This window comes from Macaca nemestrina, chromosome 12 (assembly GCF_043159975.1).
Source record: "Macaca nemestrina isolate mMacNem1 chromosome 12, mMacNem.hap1, whole genome shotgun sequence".
NCBI lineage: Eukaryota > Metazoa > Chordata > Mammalia > Primates > Cercopithecidae > Macaca > Macaca nemestrina.
The window spans coordinates 52,349,577-52,362,736 of NC_092136.1; the positions used below are offsets into that span (position 1 = coordinate 52,349,577).

At 44.4% G+C, this 13,160-nt stretch overlaps 1 protein-coding gene across 22 annotated transcripts in view; it reads right to left on the reverse strand.

Annotated features, from left to right (window-relative positions):
• BMAL1 (basic helix-loop-helix ARNT like 1) overlaps window positions 1-13,160 on the reverse strand; it is a 109,831-nt gene that overhangs the window by 13,396 nt on the left and 83,275 nt on the right. For 14 of the 22 annotated variants that reach the window (XM_011750030.2, XM_011750027.3, XM_011750019.3 and 11 more), the window contains 4 exons: window positions 8,202-8,294; window positions 7,008-7,125; window positions 4,005-4,154; window positions 1,384-1,630 (listed from right to left, as the gene is read on the reverse strand). In XM_011750030.2, the coding sequence (XP_011748332.1) occupies window positions 1,384-1,630; window positions 4,005-4,154; window positions 7,008-7,125; window positions 8,202-8,294 (608 nt within the window). The remainder of the gene's footprint in view (window positions 1-1,383; window positions 1,631-4,004; window positions 4,155-7,007; window positions 7,126-8,201; window positions 8,295-13,160) is intronic. The other 8 variants (XM_024794461.2, XM_011750032.2, XM_024794460.2 and 5 more) reach the window with 1 other exon arrangement.

The window sequence follows — 13,160 nt, forward strand, 5'->3', positions numbered from 1 at the left end:
GCAGTCAGGCACAGTGGCTCATGCCTGTCATCCCAGCACTTTGGGAGGCCGAGGTGGGCAGATTGAGCTCAGGAGTTCAAGATTAGCTTGGGCAACATGGCAAAACCCTGTCTCTACCAAAAACACAGAAAAATGAGCTGGGTATGGTGACACACATGTATGGTCACAGCTACTTGTGACCTGAGGTGGGAGGACTGCTTGAGCCCGGGAGGTCAAGGCTGCAGTAAGCCAAGATCTCGCCACTGCACTTTAGCCTGGGTGACAGACTGAGATCCGTCTTTAAAAAAGGAACTACATTAATTAGATTAAAATGTGGTATAAATCTAAATCTCAGTGCAAGGCTTCTGGTTTTTGCTGCCTCCTTTTTATCAGGACAACCAAATGCCAGAAGCTGCAGCAGCTGAGGCCACAAGACAGCTGAGGCTGTCTCCTTTTCCAGCATGTTGTGGCTGTCTCTAGTAGCCAGAAAAATTATTAGCCTATGCATATTCTGAAGGAAAGCAGTAGGCAGCAGTAAATTTGGGACACCTGGGTGCTTGGTCCAGGTCTATTACCAATTAGTTGTGAATCCTACAGGAGACCAGTCCCCAGGCTGGGCCTCCGTTCTTCATCCATAAAATAAGGAGGTTGGATTAGATCAAGGCTGTCCAACAATAATTTCTGTGATGAGGGAAATGTTCTACGTCTGTGCCGTTAGCCACATAGGAGGCTACCATGGCCAATGAGTATTTTATTGGACAACTCAGGACTAAATAATTGCTTCCAAGTCCTAGATTCAAAAGAATTTCAATCACAATAATGGTTCTGGAACATTCCATAGATTCAGACAGCATGCTATCTCTACTATTTTTCTTTCAGCCATGGACATCAAGGCACTCACTTAACTGTCTCTATATGCCAAAGAATGACAGAAAAATCTCTGTATTTATGATGATATCCTATTGAATCTCATTTTTTTTTTAACAGAGACTCACATCACTTGTCTCTTTCTTTTTTTTTGAAACAGGGTCTCACTCTGTTGCCCAGGAGGAAGTGCAGTGGTACAATCACAGCTTACTGCAGCCTTGATCTCCCAAGGCTCAGGTGATCCTCCTGCCTCAGCCTCCAGAGGGTTGGGACTACGGGTATGTGCCACCATGACTGGCTAATTTTTGTATTTTTAGTAGAGACAGGGTTTTGCCATGTTGCCCAGGCTGGGCTCAAGTGATCCACCCGCCTTGGCCTCCCAAAGTGCTGGGATTTCAGGTGTGAGCCACTCCACCCAGCTTTGTTTCTTTCTTTCTTCTTAGAAAAGCCAGCTGATGGCCCAGTCTTCTCTGCTTTTTAGATCAGGGTTGAAAATCCTCTACCATCATTGCTCAAGAGTAGTATGTAGACTCTTACCTCTGGTCTACAAAAACAAACTTTCCATCTATCGCGTGCCGAGAAACATATTCCATAGATTTCACCCTGATTTCCCCATTCACTGGTTGTGGAACTACATGAGAATGCAGTCGTCCAATTGCAACGAGGCAGCTGAGGTTACACCCCTCATTGTCTGGTTCATTGTCTTCATCCAGCCCCATCTTTGTGGGTGGCCAGCTTTTCAAATAGCCTGTGCTGTGGATTGTGCAGAAGCTTTTTCGATCTGCTAGAAGGCAAAGTTTATGGTTAGTGTCAGCACTAGGTTTGGGTCATAGAGGTGTACGCAGCCGATGGTGGGGTGGGATGTAGGTAGGGAGTAAAAAAAAAAAAAAAAATCAATGCTTCTCTCTCCAGAAGTGAGCATCTAGTGAAAGGGGTAGACAGAAAAACAAAAACTGTCATCCAGTGTCAGTATGCTTAAGTAGGGCCAGTTATACCATGGGCATTCATTACATACACCAAGGAAGGAATATCTAACTCTTCCTGGGGAAAGGAAGGCTCCCCCAAAAAACCAGTGGAGGAGGTGGGTCAAGAAGGATGAGCAGTGGCTGAGGGACTAGAATGTATAAAGGCTGAGGACATACAAAGGCACAGAGGAACAGCCTATATAGGAATGGCCAAGAGCTCTGTGTGGTTGAAGTGAAATTGGAGGTACTGGGAGTGACGGGCAAATTGGAAAGGCAGGTTGGGGGAAGATTAAAAGGGCCATGGATCACTTGCTAACCAATATGTTGGTCTATTTTTTTTTAAGGCAGGAGATGGAGGGCCTCTAAAGGTATTTAAGTGCAGAAACAGCAAAATCAAATTGTGGTTTGGATGCTGTAGGAACAGAGTGACGTGTGAACTGGAAGAGAGTAGAAAACACAAGTAGGAATGCTAGTTCAGGGGCCAGTGGCTATAATACAGCAAGAGATGAGGAGGACTGAACTATGGCAGTGCAGTGAAGATGAGAGGGAGGAGAGAAAGGAAGCAGGAGAAATTTCTGAGATCAAACTATTGGGATTTGCTATGAATATCAGGCTTAAGGGAAAGAAACAAATGAAGATGACTCCAACTTTTCTGGATTGGGTGGTTGCTGGTGTCATTCACTGACTCAGAGAAGAGAGAAAACAGACCAGCAGAGAGAGAGAAAAAAAAGATTTTGATTCGGGACACATTAAGTGTAGAGCACTTATAGACTTCACCAACAAGCAAGCCACTATGGAGTGTCTGCCAAGCATGGAGTCTGTGCTGGTTACTGGAATAAGAGTGAAAAACAAATCAGACATGCCCTTGTGGAGTTCACAGCCTAGTGGGGAGACAGACTTTAAACAAATAATCACACAAATAACTATATAACAGCAAGTACAAGAAAGCACTAGAAAGCAAACCAGCAGGGTGCTATAAGACATAAGGCGGTCTGAGGTTGGAGACAGCCATGTGAAGGGAGCTTATGGGGAGAGGGAAGAAATTCCAACCAGGAAGCGACAGCATGTGCAGAGGCATTGCCCAGAAAGGGCTTGAGGCATCAAAGGAAGTCAACATGGCTTACATGTGCTTAGTGGCAGGGTCAGGGGCTGCATGGTCATGTTAAATATTTTGAGCTTTTCTTCAAGAGCAAAAGGGAACACTGAAGGGTTTTTAAAAGGGGACTGATAAAAAGATCATCCTGGCTGCTGTGTTGGAGGTGGGGAACATGTGTGTCAACACTTTCGACCTAGTGAGAGTTGGGGGCAGCTGGGAGCTGAGTGACAGTAGGCAGCATGGAAAGGGACAAACATTTCAGAGAACTTTTGCAGATGGGACTCTCTGTGGCAGGATTTCATAACTAACAGGACTGAGGAGTGGGGTGGTGAGACAGAAGTGAGGGTGCCTCCCCAGCTTCTAGCATGAGCAGCCAGCTGGATGGCAGTGCCATTTATGCTGGAGGAGAGGCTCAGGTGATTACTTCGGCATGTATCCTGTTGGAGATTCCCCTGAGATATCCAAGCAGGTTGATTTAGTAAGCAGTACATTTATGAATATGGAGTTCAAAAGAGAAGTCTAGGCTGGAAATATGAATGTGGAAGTTGTTGGCATTTAAAGCCAAGGGAGTAGATGATGTGACCTACAGAGAGAGACTGCAGACAGAGAAGCAGCCCAGGACAGAGAGGAGCAGCCAGCAAAGGGGCCAGCAAGAGAGCCTGTAACAGCAGGGGGTCGAGGAGGAGGAAGAATGTGGTTTCATGGAATCAAGGGAAGAGAACACTTCAAGAAGGAAGACAAAGGAAAAGTGTGCATTCCATTTAACAACATGAAGGTCACTGGTGAGCTCAGAGTAATTTTGGTAGACTGGTGGGTGTTCATGAGGCAGTTAGGATTGTGGCTGAGAGTATTCTTCCTCAATCGCATTAAAAGAAACACAATTTAAACAGAGGAGTCCTCTCCACAGATCTCTGCCATCAGGCTTTTCAGCTCTCTCCTCTGCTCCCAGCTGCCCTACACACAGGGAGGACTGCAGGGTACTGGCTGCAGCTCTGGGACCTGCCACTCTGGCCAGCCAGAAACCACTGAACCAATGCCCTGCTGAGAGCTCTGCTGTAGAAAGCAAGCTTCACCTGTCACAGGGTTTTAATTGTTACCTTTTTTCTTTGAGCAGGTAGAGGGGAAGTCCTTGTCTTCAACCTTTACTGAAGGCCTGTTACACTTCATCCTACAGAAGAAAGAACGTCGTGCTCCAGAACATAATCGAGATGGCCCAGGGGTTATATCTGTTTTAACTGGAAGTCCAGCTGCAAATCAATACACAAAATGTGATAAACTGAGAGCAGTGTTGTCTGTCAGGAGGGGGAGTGTGACCTTGAGCAAAGCCTTTTCTTGCCTGCCTCACTGTTTTATAATGATGACATGAGACAAATATCTCCCTAGTGTAGGCTTTAACAGATGCAGCATGGATAGGTGTGTTGTCAGTCTGGAAATGTTTATAAATCACATAGAGTGTGCTACTAAATAAATTGATTAGGTACTCTGGGGATGAAAAGAAATATACTATGGGGTTCTTGCCCAACAGAAACTTATGGCTGACAAAGGGGAAATGGACGTGCACCAAGAAAAGATTAATAATAGGACAGGGTGATATAAGATTAGTGCCAAATAAATGGCAAAGACAACCTGTGCTTCCCAGAGGAGAAAGAACTTGGGCTGGCACTGAAGGATGAGTAGGATACAGATATTGGGAAGGAAAGGAGGGAGCAGGACTGCCTTAAGTTCTCAACCTGGCTTGTAGGCCAGAATCCCCTGGATGCGTGATCAACCTACAGACTCCTGGACCCCATTGTAGATCTGTGCTGTCCAATGCATTAGCCACTAGCTGCATGCAGCTACTGAGCACTTGAAATGTGGCTTTTCTAAATTGAAATGTGCTATAAGTGTGAAATACACACAGGATTTCAAAGACAGTACAGAAAAATAAAAGAATGTGAGCGAACTTATTGTTTATAATCATTACATGCTGAAATAATATTTTGGAGTTAATTTTACATTTATTTTTATTTTTTAAAATCTGGCTACCAGAAAATATAAAATTACACATGTAGCTCATGTTTGTGGTTTGCATTATGTTTTTATTGGACTGTGCTGTCTGGAAAAACCAAATTAGAATCTCTGGGGGTGGAGCATGACTATGTTGAAAAGCTCCCAGGTGATTCTGAGGTGCACACCTCCTTACCAAACACTGGCTAGGTGTCAGTACAGAAGCCGAGGGAAAACACACCCATGGAAATCACGCGAGCAAGTATGCCAAGGAATGGCTGCTGCCCAGGGCTCCTTCTGGGCTTCCTCCCCTCCCATCTACCTCCCACATTGCCCACTCTGCGATCTCCCCTAGAATGCCAATCCAAGCCTGCCACACCCAACTCAGAGCTCTTCACTGTGTCCCCACAGAACAAAAGGTCTTCATGCTTCAGCCCTTCCCCTCCCCGCATGTTTTGTCCAATAGCACCAAGCATGCCACGTGGCTCCACACCCCTGCACCTGTCCACAGATGATGTTTCCTCTTCTCTCTTCCTCCCTTCATTACCTGGCAAACATTAATTCATCTTTTCAAACCCACCTCGGTTGTCATCTACTCAGTGATGCCTGTCCTTGCGCCCACATGAGAATTAATCATCCGTTCTCTACGCCTGGCACTATTTCTGTGGCTGCACCTATTACTATGCAGGGTGCTGTCTGTCTCCTCGTTTCTCTGACTATATGCTAAGAGCCTCAAAGGTAAGGACCAAATGCCATTCATATTTTTCTCCTAAGGTCACTAAAAAAATCCAAGGCTAGACTATAAAGGACAACAGATACCAGAGTCTGCACCTTACTTTTAGGAACAAGAGGAGTGCTGTAATGAAGATGATTTGAAGGAGATTCCTCTGGTGGTGTTTCTTTCCAGGGATTAACATGGACAGCTTGGGGACAGGACATTAGTTAGGCCATGACTGCACTGGGCCAACGTGAATGCAACACTGATACTGTTCTTGCTATGTGCTAGGAACTGTTCTGCCTACTTTATATACATTAACACTTTCAATCCTCACAACAACCCAATGAAATAGGTACTCTTCCATAAATGAGAAAACTGAGACAGAGAGAGGTTAAGTAACTTGCTCAAGGTCACACAGTTAGTGAATGGTGGAGCTGGAATGAGCCCAGTAATCTCCCTTGTGTTCTCATTCCTTTTTTTTTTTTTTTTTTTTGAGACAGAGTCTTGCTCTGTCACCCAGGCTGGAGTGCAGTGGTACGATCTCGGCTCACTGCAACCCCCACCTCCTGGATTCAAGAAACTCTCCTGCCTCAGCCTCCCAAGTAGCTGGGATTATAGGCATGCACTGCCACACCTGGCTAGTTTTTGTATTATTAGTAGAGACAGGGTTTTGCCATGTTGGCCAGGTTGGTTGCAAACTCCTGACCTCAAGAGATCCACCTGCCTTGGCCTCCCAAAGTGCTGGGATTACAGGTGTGAGCCACCGCACCCAGCCAGAGTCCTCATTCTTAACTGTAGGAGTGCACAGCCTCCCACAGGACTAAAGTAGATGACAGCTACTGGGGCCTTGCACAGGAGTGTGTGCAGTAGCAGGAAGCCGGGGGCAGAGGGGTTGATGTGAATGGTGGTTCCACTACTGCAAGAAGAAAGCCAGGTGGGGGAGCCAACCTAAAGAGGAACACTCTGGTTGAAGAAACACCATATTTATAGTTGACGTTTTCTTTCTTTTATGAGGCTGCCTGTGTGCAACTCAGGTAAATAGAGCCCATTTGTTTTGAGAGAACAAATCAAACTTAGCCCTTTAAACTCAGGAGCATACAACTGGGATTTTCTAGATTCTGAAAGAAAAAAGAGAAGTCTAAAAATCAGAAAGAATCCAGTCTAAATAGCTCTTCTTTTCAATAAATTTGGACACGAGATTTTTTTCTTCTTATGTAAAATAAACCCAAAAGAACATAAATAATTCCATTTAGCCAAAGATAGCTCTGGTGCCCCAGAAAGAGGACAGAGAAGTAGGACTGGAAAGGCTGAGCCCATCACACACACTCACCCTCTGCTCACTCAGGGTTGGCTGCCTGTGAGTGCTGAGGAAATGCGAGGCCTCTGTGGTACTCACTTTTTGCATCTATGAGCCGCTCCCGGGGTGCAGTGTCGGAGGAGGAGAGCTGCTCCTTGACTTTGGCGATATCTTTAGGATGCAGGTAGTCAAACAAACTCTGACCAATCAGATCATTCTGTGGAGATGAAATGTTAAACATGGCAAGTCAACCGCATGCAGAAAATCAATTATGCAACAAGTAAGCGCACACAGTCTGCATGTTGTCTTTGTGTTTTTGTGCATGAGACCTCAAACTTTTCCTATGTGAACCTGTACATATGTCCAACCACTTTGCCTAGACACAAGGAAGGAGACATCTGGAGGTTAATTTTCATAACGTGAGAGGAAAACCCTCAATTATATAGTTCATGCTCTTCTAAGGCAATAATCTTGGAATTCCCCTGTAAGACCTCAGAAGGCGGAAGATAGGGGTGGGCTCTGACTCCAGCTCTGCTGTTCAGCCTCTCTGTTCTCAAGCAAGTTACGCATATCATATGCTTCAGTCACCTTGTCTATTAACAGAGAGATAACAGCAACTTCCTCCATAACTTTGCTCTGAGACTAAAAAGAGCAGAAATCTTTGGAAAAATTAAATTTACATTAATTCTAATTTACATAAATGTCATTTTGATTCTTCAAGTCTTCTGCCTACCAAGCTTCCATGCAAATACCAGTGTGTCAGTGAGTGAATGAATAAATGAATAAAAGCTCTGGGGGACATAACAGGTGAAAAGCTCTGTTCTAGAAGCGTTTATAAATGTTACTCTTATTTGATCCTATAGGTTATCATCATCAATTTTTAGAGTAAACTGAGGTTCAATAGAGCTAAGAAGTGACACAGCACTGCAAACACAGTATGGAGTGGATTTCCAAGTGTCATATTCTCTGTTACTGTGTTACCTGCCTACCCTTCTCCCTTGTCAGATAGCCTCTTACCCTCTGTCCCGCCACATATTGTGGGATATTTATTTTGCAGCAATAGAAGAAAGCCATAAGGCTACTGATCAGATCAGAGTCAGATCTTCCAATGGGGGGAATATGGAACATATTACCAGACTGTTCTAAGTCTAAATTAATTTATCTGTTAAGAAGTTAAGAATTTTCTGGAAGAAGTTCACATGTGACTTGTATACCATAATTATTCTGACAAAATTGAGTGACACTTCTGACTGCTGTCAGGCTGCCCGCCACCAACAGGAGCATGAACAATACCTGGCTGTAGTTGAGGATCTTGAAGACAGACTCTGAGACAAAGAGTATCTTCCCTCGGTCACATCCTACGACAAACAAAAATCCATCTGCTGCCTAATCAGGAAAAATGGATAATCAATTTCTCATACTTTAGGAAAGATAACTTGTAATCCCCCTGATAACTAATAGAGGATGTGCCTTCTAAGCATACAAAGCACAGGAACAATCACTGACAGTTTCAGTGATATCCTGAGTGCAGGATGCTGAAAACAAATTGTGTGTGTGTACGTGTGTGTGTTTCTACATATCATCTAATTATTATAGAAAAAAAGTCCAATTAAAGTAAGTTCTATTTCAAAGCAGAATTCAGCTTGTACATATTCTTTTGAAGGTATCATGGTCCAGAGAAATCATACTTCTTTGCTCTAATTATAACAACTCTATGGAGAGTCAGAATCTGAAATTTGGAAGGACTCTTGAAAAATCCCCTCTCTAACATCTCAGCCACCATCTACCTTCAACTTGAAAACCTCCATGTACAGGGAGCTCTCTAAAACAGTGGTTCTCAACATTTGGAGTAGTGTTTTTTGTTTTTGTTTTAATGCTGATGGTCTGGCATGGGGCTGATCACTGGGGCATTTTTTAAACCCATCCCACTTCCACGTTAATGTGATTCTAACGTACACAGGGCTGAGAACTACTACTCTCAAATGTTATCCCTCCATCCAGGGCTGGACTATTTGCATTCCAAGTGCGACAAGAAAAGCAAACCCCTCCACCCCGCCACTTAGATTCTTCTTACCCCTTTCTTCAGTTTAAATACAGGAAAAAATCTAAATGTTCCAATAAAGCCAGTCATTAAGACAGGACAACATTTGGTAAAGAGACTGAAGCAGGTAAATACCCAAGCTATAGTGCCTGAGAGCTTGGGCTGTTTTGTCAGCATATGTGTGAATTCCACCCACTGCCTTCCAGACATACAACCACTCAATTCCTGCTGGGGTCTTCCGGTGACAAGGAGGGTGCGCCCCACTCTGTCATGCCCTTGCTCTTATGACTCAGCCCTCCTTGGTTCTAATACACAGTGGGCTAGTTTCTCACCTTATTCACTGGTCCTCAATCTGTTCTTTGGAAAAATACAGAGAAACTCTGTTCTCTTTTTCCACAAAAGGGCCTTCATGATGTAGTTTAATTCAAGGAACTAGGAAATGAATTAATGTGCCAGAAGGTAAAAGAATAGTGCATGCACTTGTGCTGGGACAGAAGACATGAGTGAGAGGGGAACAGAATCACTGTTGCTGTGAGACCCTGGCAGGCTACTCAGCCAGAAGGAAGCTGGGGAGGAGCCTTTCCTAAGTTAGGTCCCTAAGCTGGCCCAGGGGCAAGGGATGACAGTGAGGGGGAAGTAACTTTCCAAGCACCATCTGCTGGAAGCCTCATTCTGTCAACAAATAGGGTATTAATAACTTCCTCGTTTGCCTTGCAGATAATCTTATATCTCACAGAAGTGTTTTTGAGGCTTTTCATTGATGTGGCAATGTGGCTTGAAAGGCACCTGGACAGAAGGGAACTGTGACACCCTGGAGGTAATGCTGGGCAGGGTCCGGCCTGAACCGACAACATGGGTAAAGCTATTTCAACACTCCAGGGGAAAGCCAGCAGGTTCCAAAGCAGTGAATGCATCAGCAGGGGGAGGCTCTGGACATTCCAACTCCACAGCACCCTGGCTGGCAGACCATCTGTGAAGGAGCCGGGCCCAAAGGACAGCTAAGGAACAGAAGCTGTGAGAACACTACCAGCACCACAGAGCCACAGGGCCAGCCAGTGGTAGGGTCACTCTTGGGAAGACAGTGCTGGTTAATAAACGACACAGAGGCCCTGGTACGGTCTGCCTGGTTTTTAAAACATGAAGAAGTAATGTAGACATTGTAAACTGATACAGTTGACTGATCCCTGACATACACTTTATTAAAGATATTTTGAAAGCACTTAGTAAAGAAAGCAGTTTGTCCATTTTGCATTGCTGAGGAAAAGCAGAAGTCCAGCTCCTGCAACCAAACTGTCTGAACATCATCTGAGTGGACCTGGCTTTCTGTTGAAGCAAGTCCCTGGAACTGGGCCCCTGGAAGTGATAAGGGATGGGACAGCATTTCACAGCCACTGACGTGCCAGAGAGGTGACAAAAGCTTCATCAGGCAAGAGAGATCACTCTTGAGTGCTGCATAAAACAAAGGAGTAGAAAAGACAAGCCCAACATGAAGTATTCAGCTGAGACAGCATTATAATCCTTGTTCCATACCCTGGTAAGTATGGGTATCTGATAGAAAATTATTAAGAAAAGCAATAAAAAGAAAACGATTAAGCATGTGCCATTGCAAAAGGAGCTTGTTTTATTTATTTTTAAATTTGTCCATCCACAGGACTCTGCTTGATAATTATTTTACATATATATATATGAATGAAATAAAGACATAGATTCTTTTTCTTAAAATAATCAAGCCTGTACCCCAGCCTCAAATGTCATTGATTTGGATGTTCCTAGAACAATGCCAAGCCTCTAGTAAGTACACAAAAGTGTTTGTTGGATTCATGAATACGCAAGAATGAAAGAGATAGAGGCATGCCTATTACATCTACAGCTGCAGATCTGTTACCAGTATGGGAATCAGGACCAGTTACATAATTTGTGGGGCCCAGTACAAAATGAAAATGCAGGGATCCTTGCTCAAAAATTACATTTTCAAGATGGTGACAGGGCATTAAACCAAGCATGGGGCCCTGTGAAACTGCAGAGGTCGCAAGCCCACGAAGCTGGCACCGATGGCAGCTCTCGAGATGCTACAGACATCGGTCATATTTTAACCTCAGCAAATCCTGAGAACATAGACATTTTTATGAAAAGCATGGAGAGATGGACAGAGCTGGGTGTTTGAATAACTGTGTCCTGAGAGTGGTAACCAAAACACCATCACTCACTTGATCGGGAGCCTGGTCCCACCCTAAAGTGTTTATCATTGATTTGGATGTTCCTAGAACAATGCCATGCATCTATTAAGTATACAAAAATATTTGTTGAGTTTATGAATAAACAAGGATGAAAGGCACAGAGGCATGTATTGGATCTACAAGTCACACACAGATTCCAAGGGTCATTAATGACAAGCTGGACTGTGGGGCCATTCAACAAACAGGTTTTGACAGGAATGAAAGAGAAGTCCTATCTTAAGTTCAAAAAAGCACCTATACAAGATGTAAAAAACCTGACCTAACAATAATTCATATTCAGGAGAGAAGGGGGAGGGGGCAGTACTGCAGCTGCCCCAAATGATGCGGTACTAATGAGATGGCTTTTTTGGCAAGGAAGGCACTAGCCCCATTCATCCTCAGGCCAACCAGACCACAGTTGACATGCTATATTGGGTTGTGGGAGTCATTTCTGGAAGGAATCGAGCAAATGCATGTGGCTCTGGAAAGTGTGTGTGGCAAACACTGTTGGGGGAGCCAATTCCCAACACCATTCCCAGGCCCCTTCTCTCTTGCCTGTCTCCATCAGGGAGGCTGGAAAATCTATACACACTTGCTTCTGCACCCTGCCCTGCAGCCAGGTGTGACCAAGTGACACACTTTTGGATAAGGTGAAGTCCACTATTGAGTTTTCGGGAAGGTGTATCCTCTCTTGATAAAAAGGACAGCCAGACTAGTTTCATTTACCCCTATTTTTACAGTGGGTCTGGCTACTTAGACCTGGCAGAGGTACCCGGCTACATTAAGGAAACAAGCTAGCATGCTAGCTTGGTGTGGCTGAGTGCAAAGACAGAAAGAACCTGGTTCCTATTGACCTCATTGAACCACTGCAGCAACCCCACATAACCTACTCCAGACCAGTTATACTTGAGAAATGAAACTCTATTTATTCATCAGGTCTTCTGGTCCTCGCAGGTGAATGCTTTCCAATTTGAGATAGCACGTCATGAGGAGATAAATAGAGAATGCTGGAGTGAGCAGACAGGCCAGGCTTACAGAGAGCTGAAAATGGATAGTGATGATGCAAAATTCCAGATGGACTACCCTCTACTCCAGGGCTTTGCAAACTTCTGCTCAAAGATGGGTATGCTGATTCTGTAGGCTGTGCAAGTAAGGTCAGCCCTGACTTCGTGGGAGGTGGAAGCAGGTATCCTTCCTTTTAGTTAACGTTTTTCTATTCTTCTGTTCACAATTTGCAAGAACACATTTCTGAATTCAGTTTCTTTCCCTTCAATTCCCAAGTTAATCTCACTTTACCTAGTAACACTACTTAGAGCCCTGTGCAGACCTAATTCCTCATGGAAGACAACAGGTTCCCACAGTGCCACCTCAACCATCTTCCAGCAGAGATTTAGCAAGACAGAGAGCGCACTCAAGTCAAGCAAGTGAAAGCATATACCTCTTGCATTTATTTTTCTTATTTGGACCACTAGTCTTTGGAAGTTTGTTTGTTTCCTTGATTTTTGAGACAGAGTCTCACTCTGTTGCCCAAGCTGGAGTGCAGTGGCGTGACCTCGGCTCACTGCAACCTCTACCTCCCGGGTTCAAGCGATTCTCATGTCTCAGCCTCCCAAGCAGGCACCTGCTACCACACCCAGCTAATTTTTATATTCTTAGTAGAGACAGGGTTTCAACGTTGGCCATGCTGGTCTCAAACTCGACCTCAGGCGATCCGCCCGCCTTGGCCTCTCAAAGTGCTGAGATTATAGGCGTGAGCCACAGTTTTGTTGTTCTGATGGGATTTTGGTGTAAAGATTTAGGTGGACTTTTTTTGTGCTAGTGGTTAAATCAGGTGAAAAGAAACTCTCAATTGTTGTTGGTTTCAGTCGCTTCCTAAAATCTTCATGCAGAAATGTGATTCTTAAATCCCTCTTATTTTTAACAAATCTTGCCTCTTCTGATTTAAAATTGCAGTAGCATAGGCCTTCCATTTTTGCCTAGATGAGGTTAAAAGAG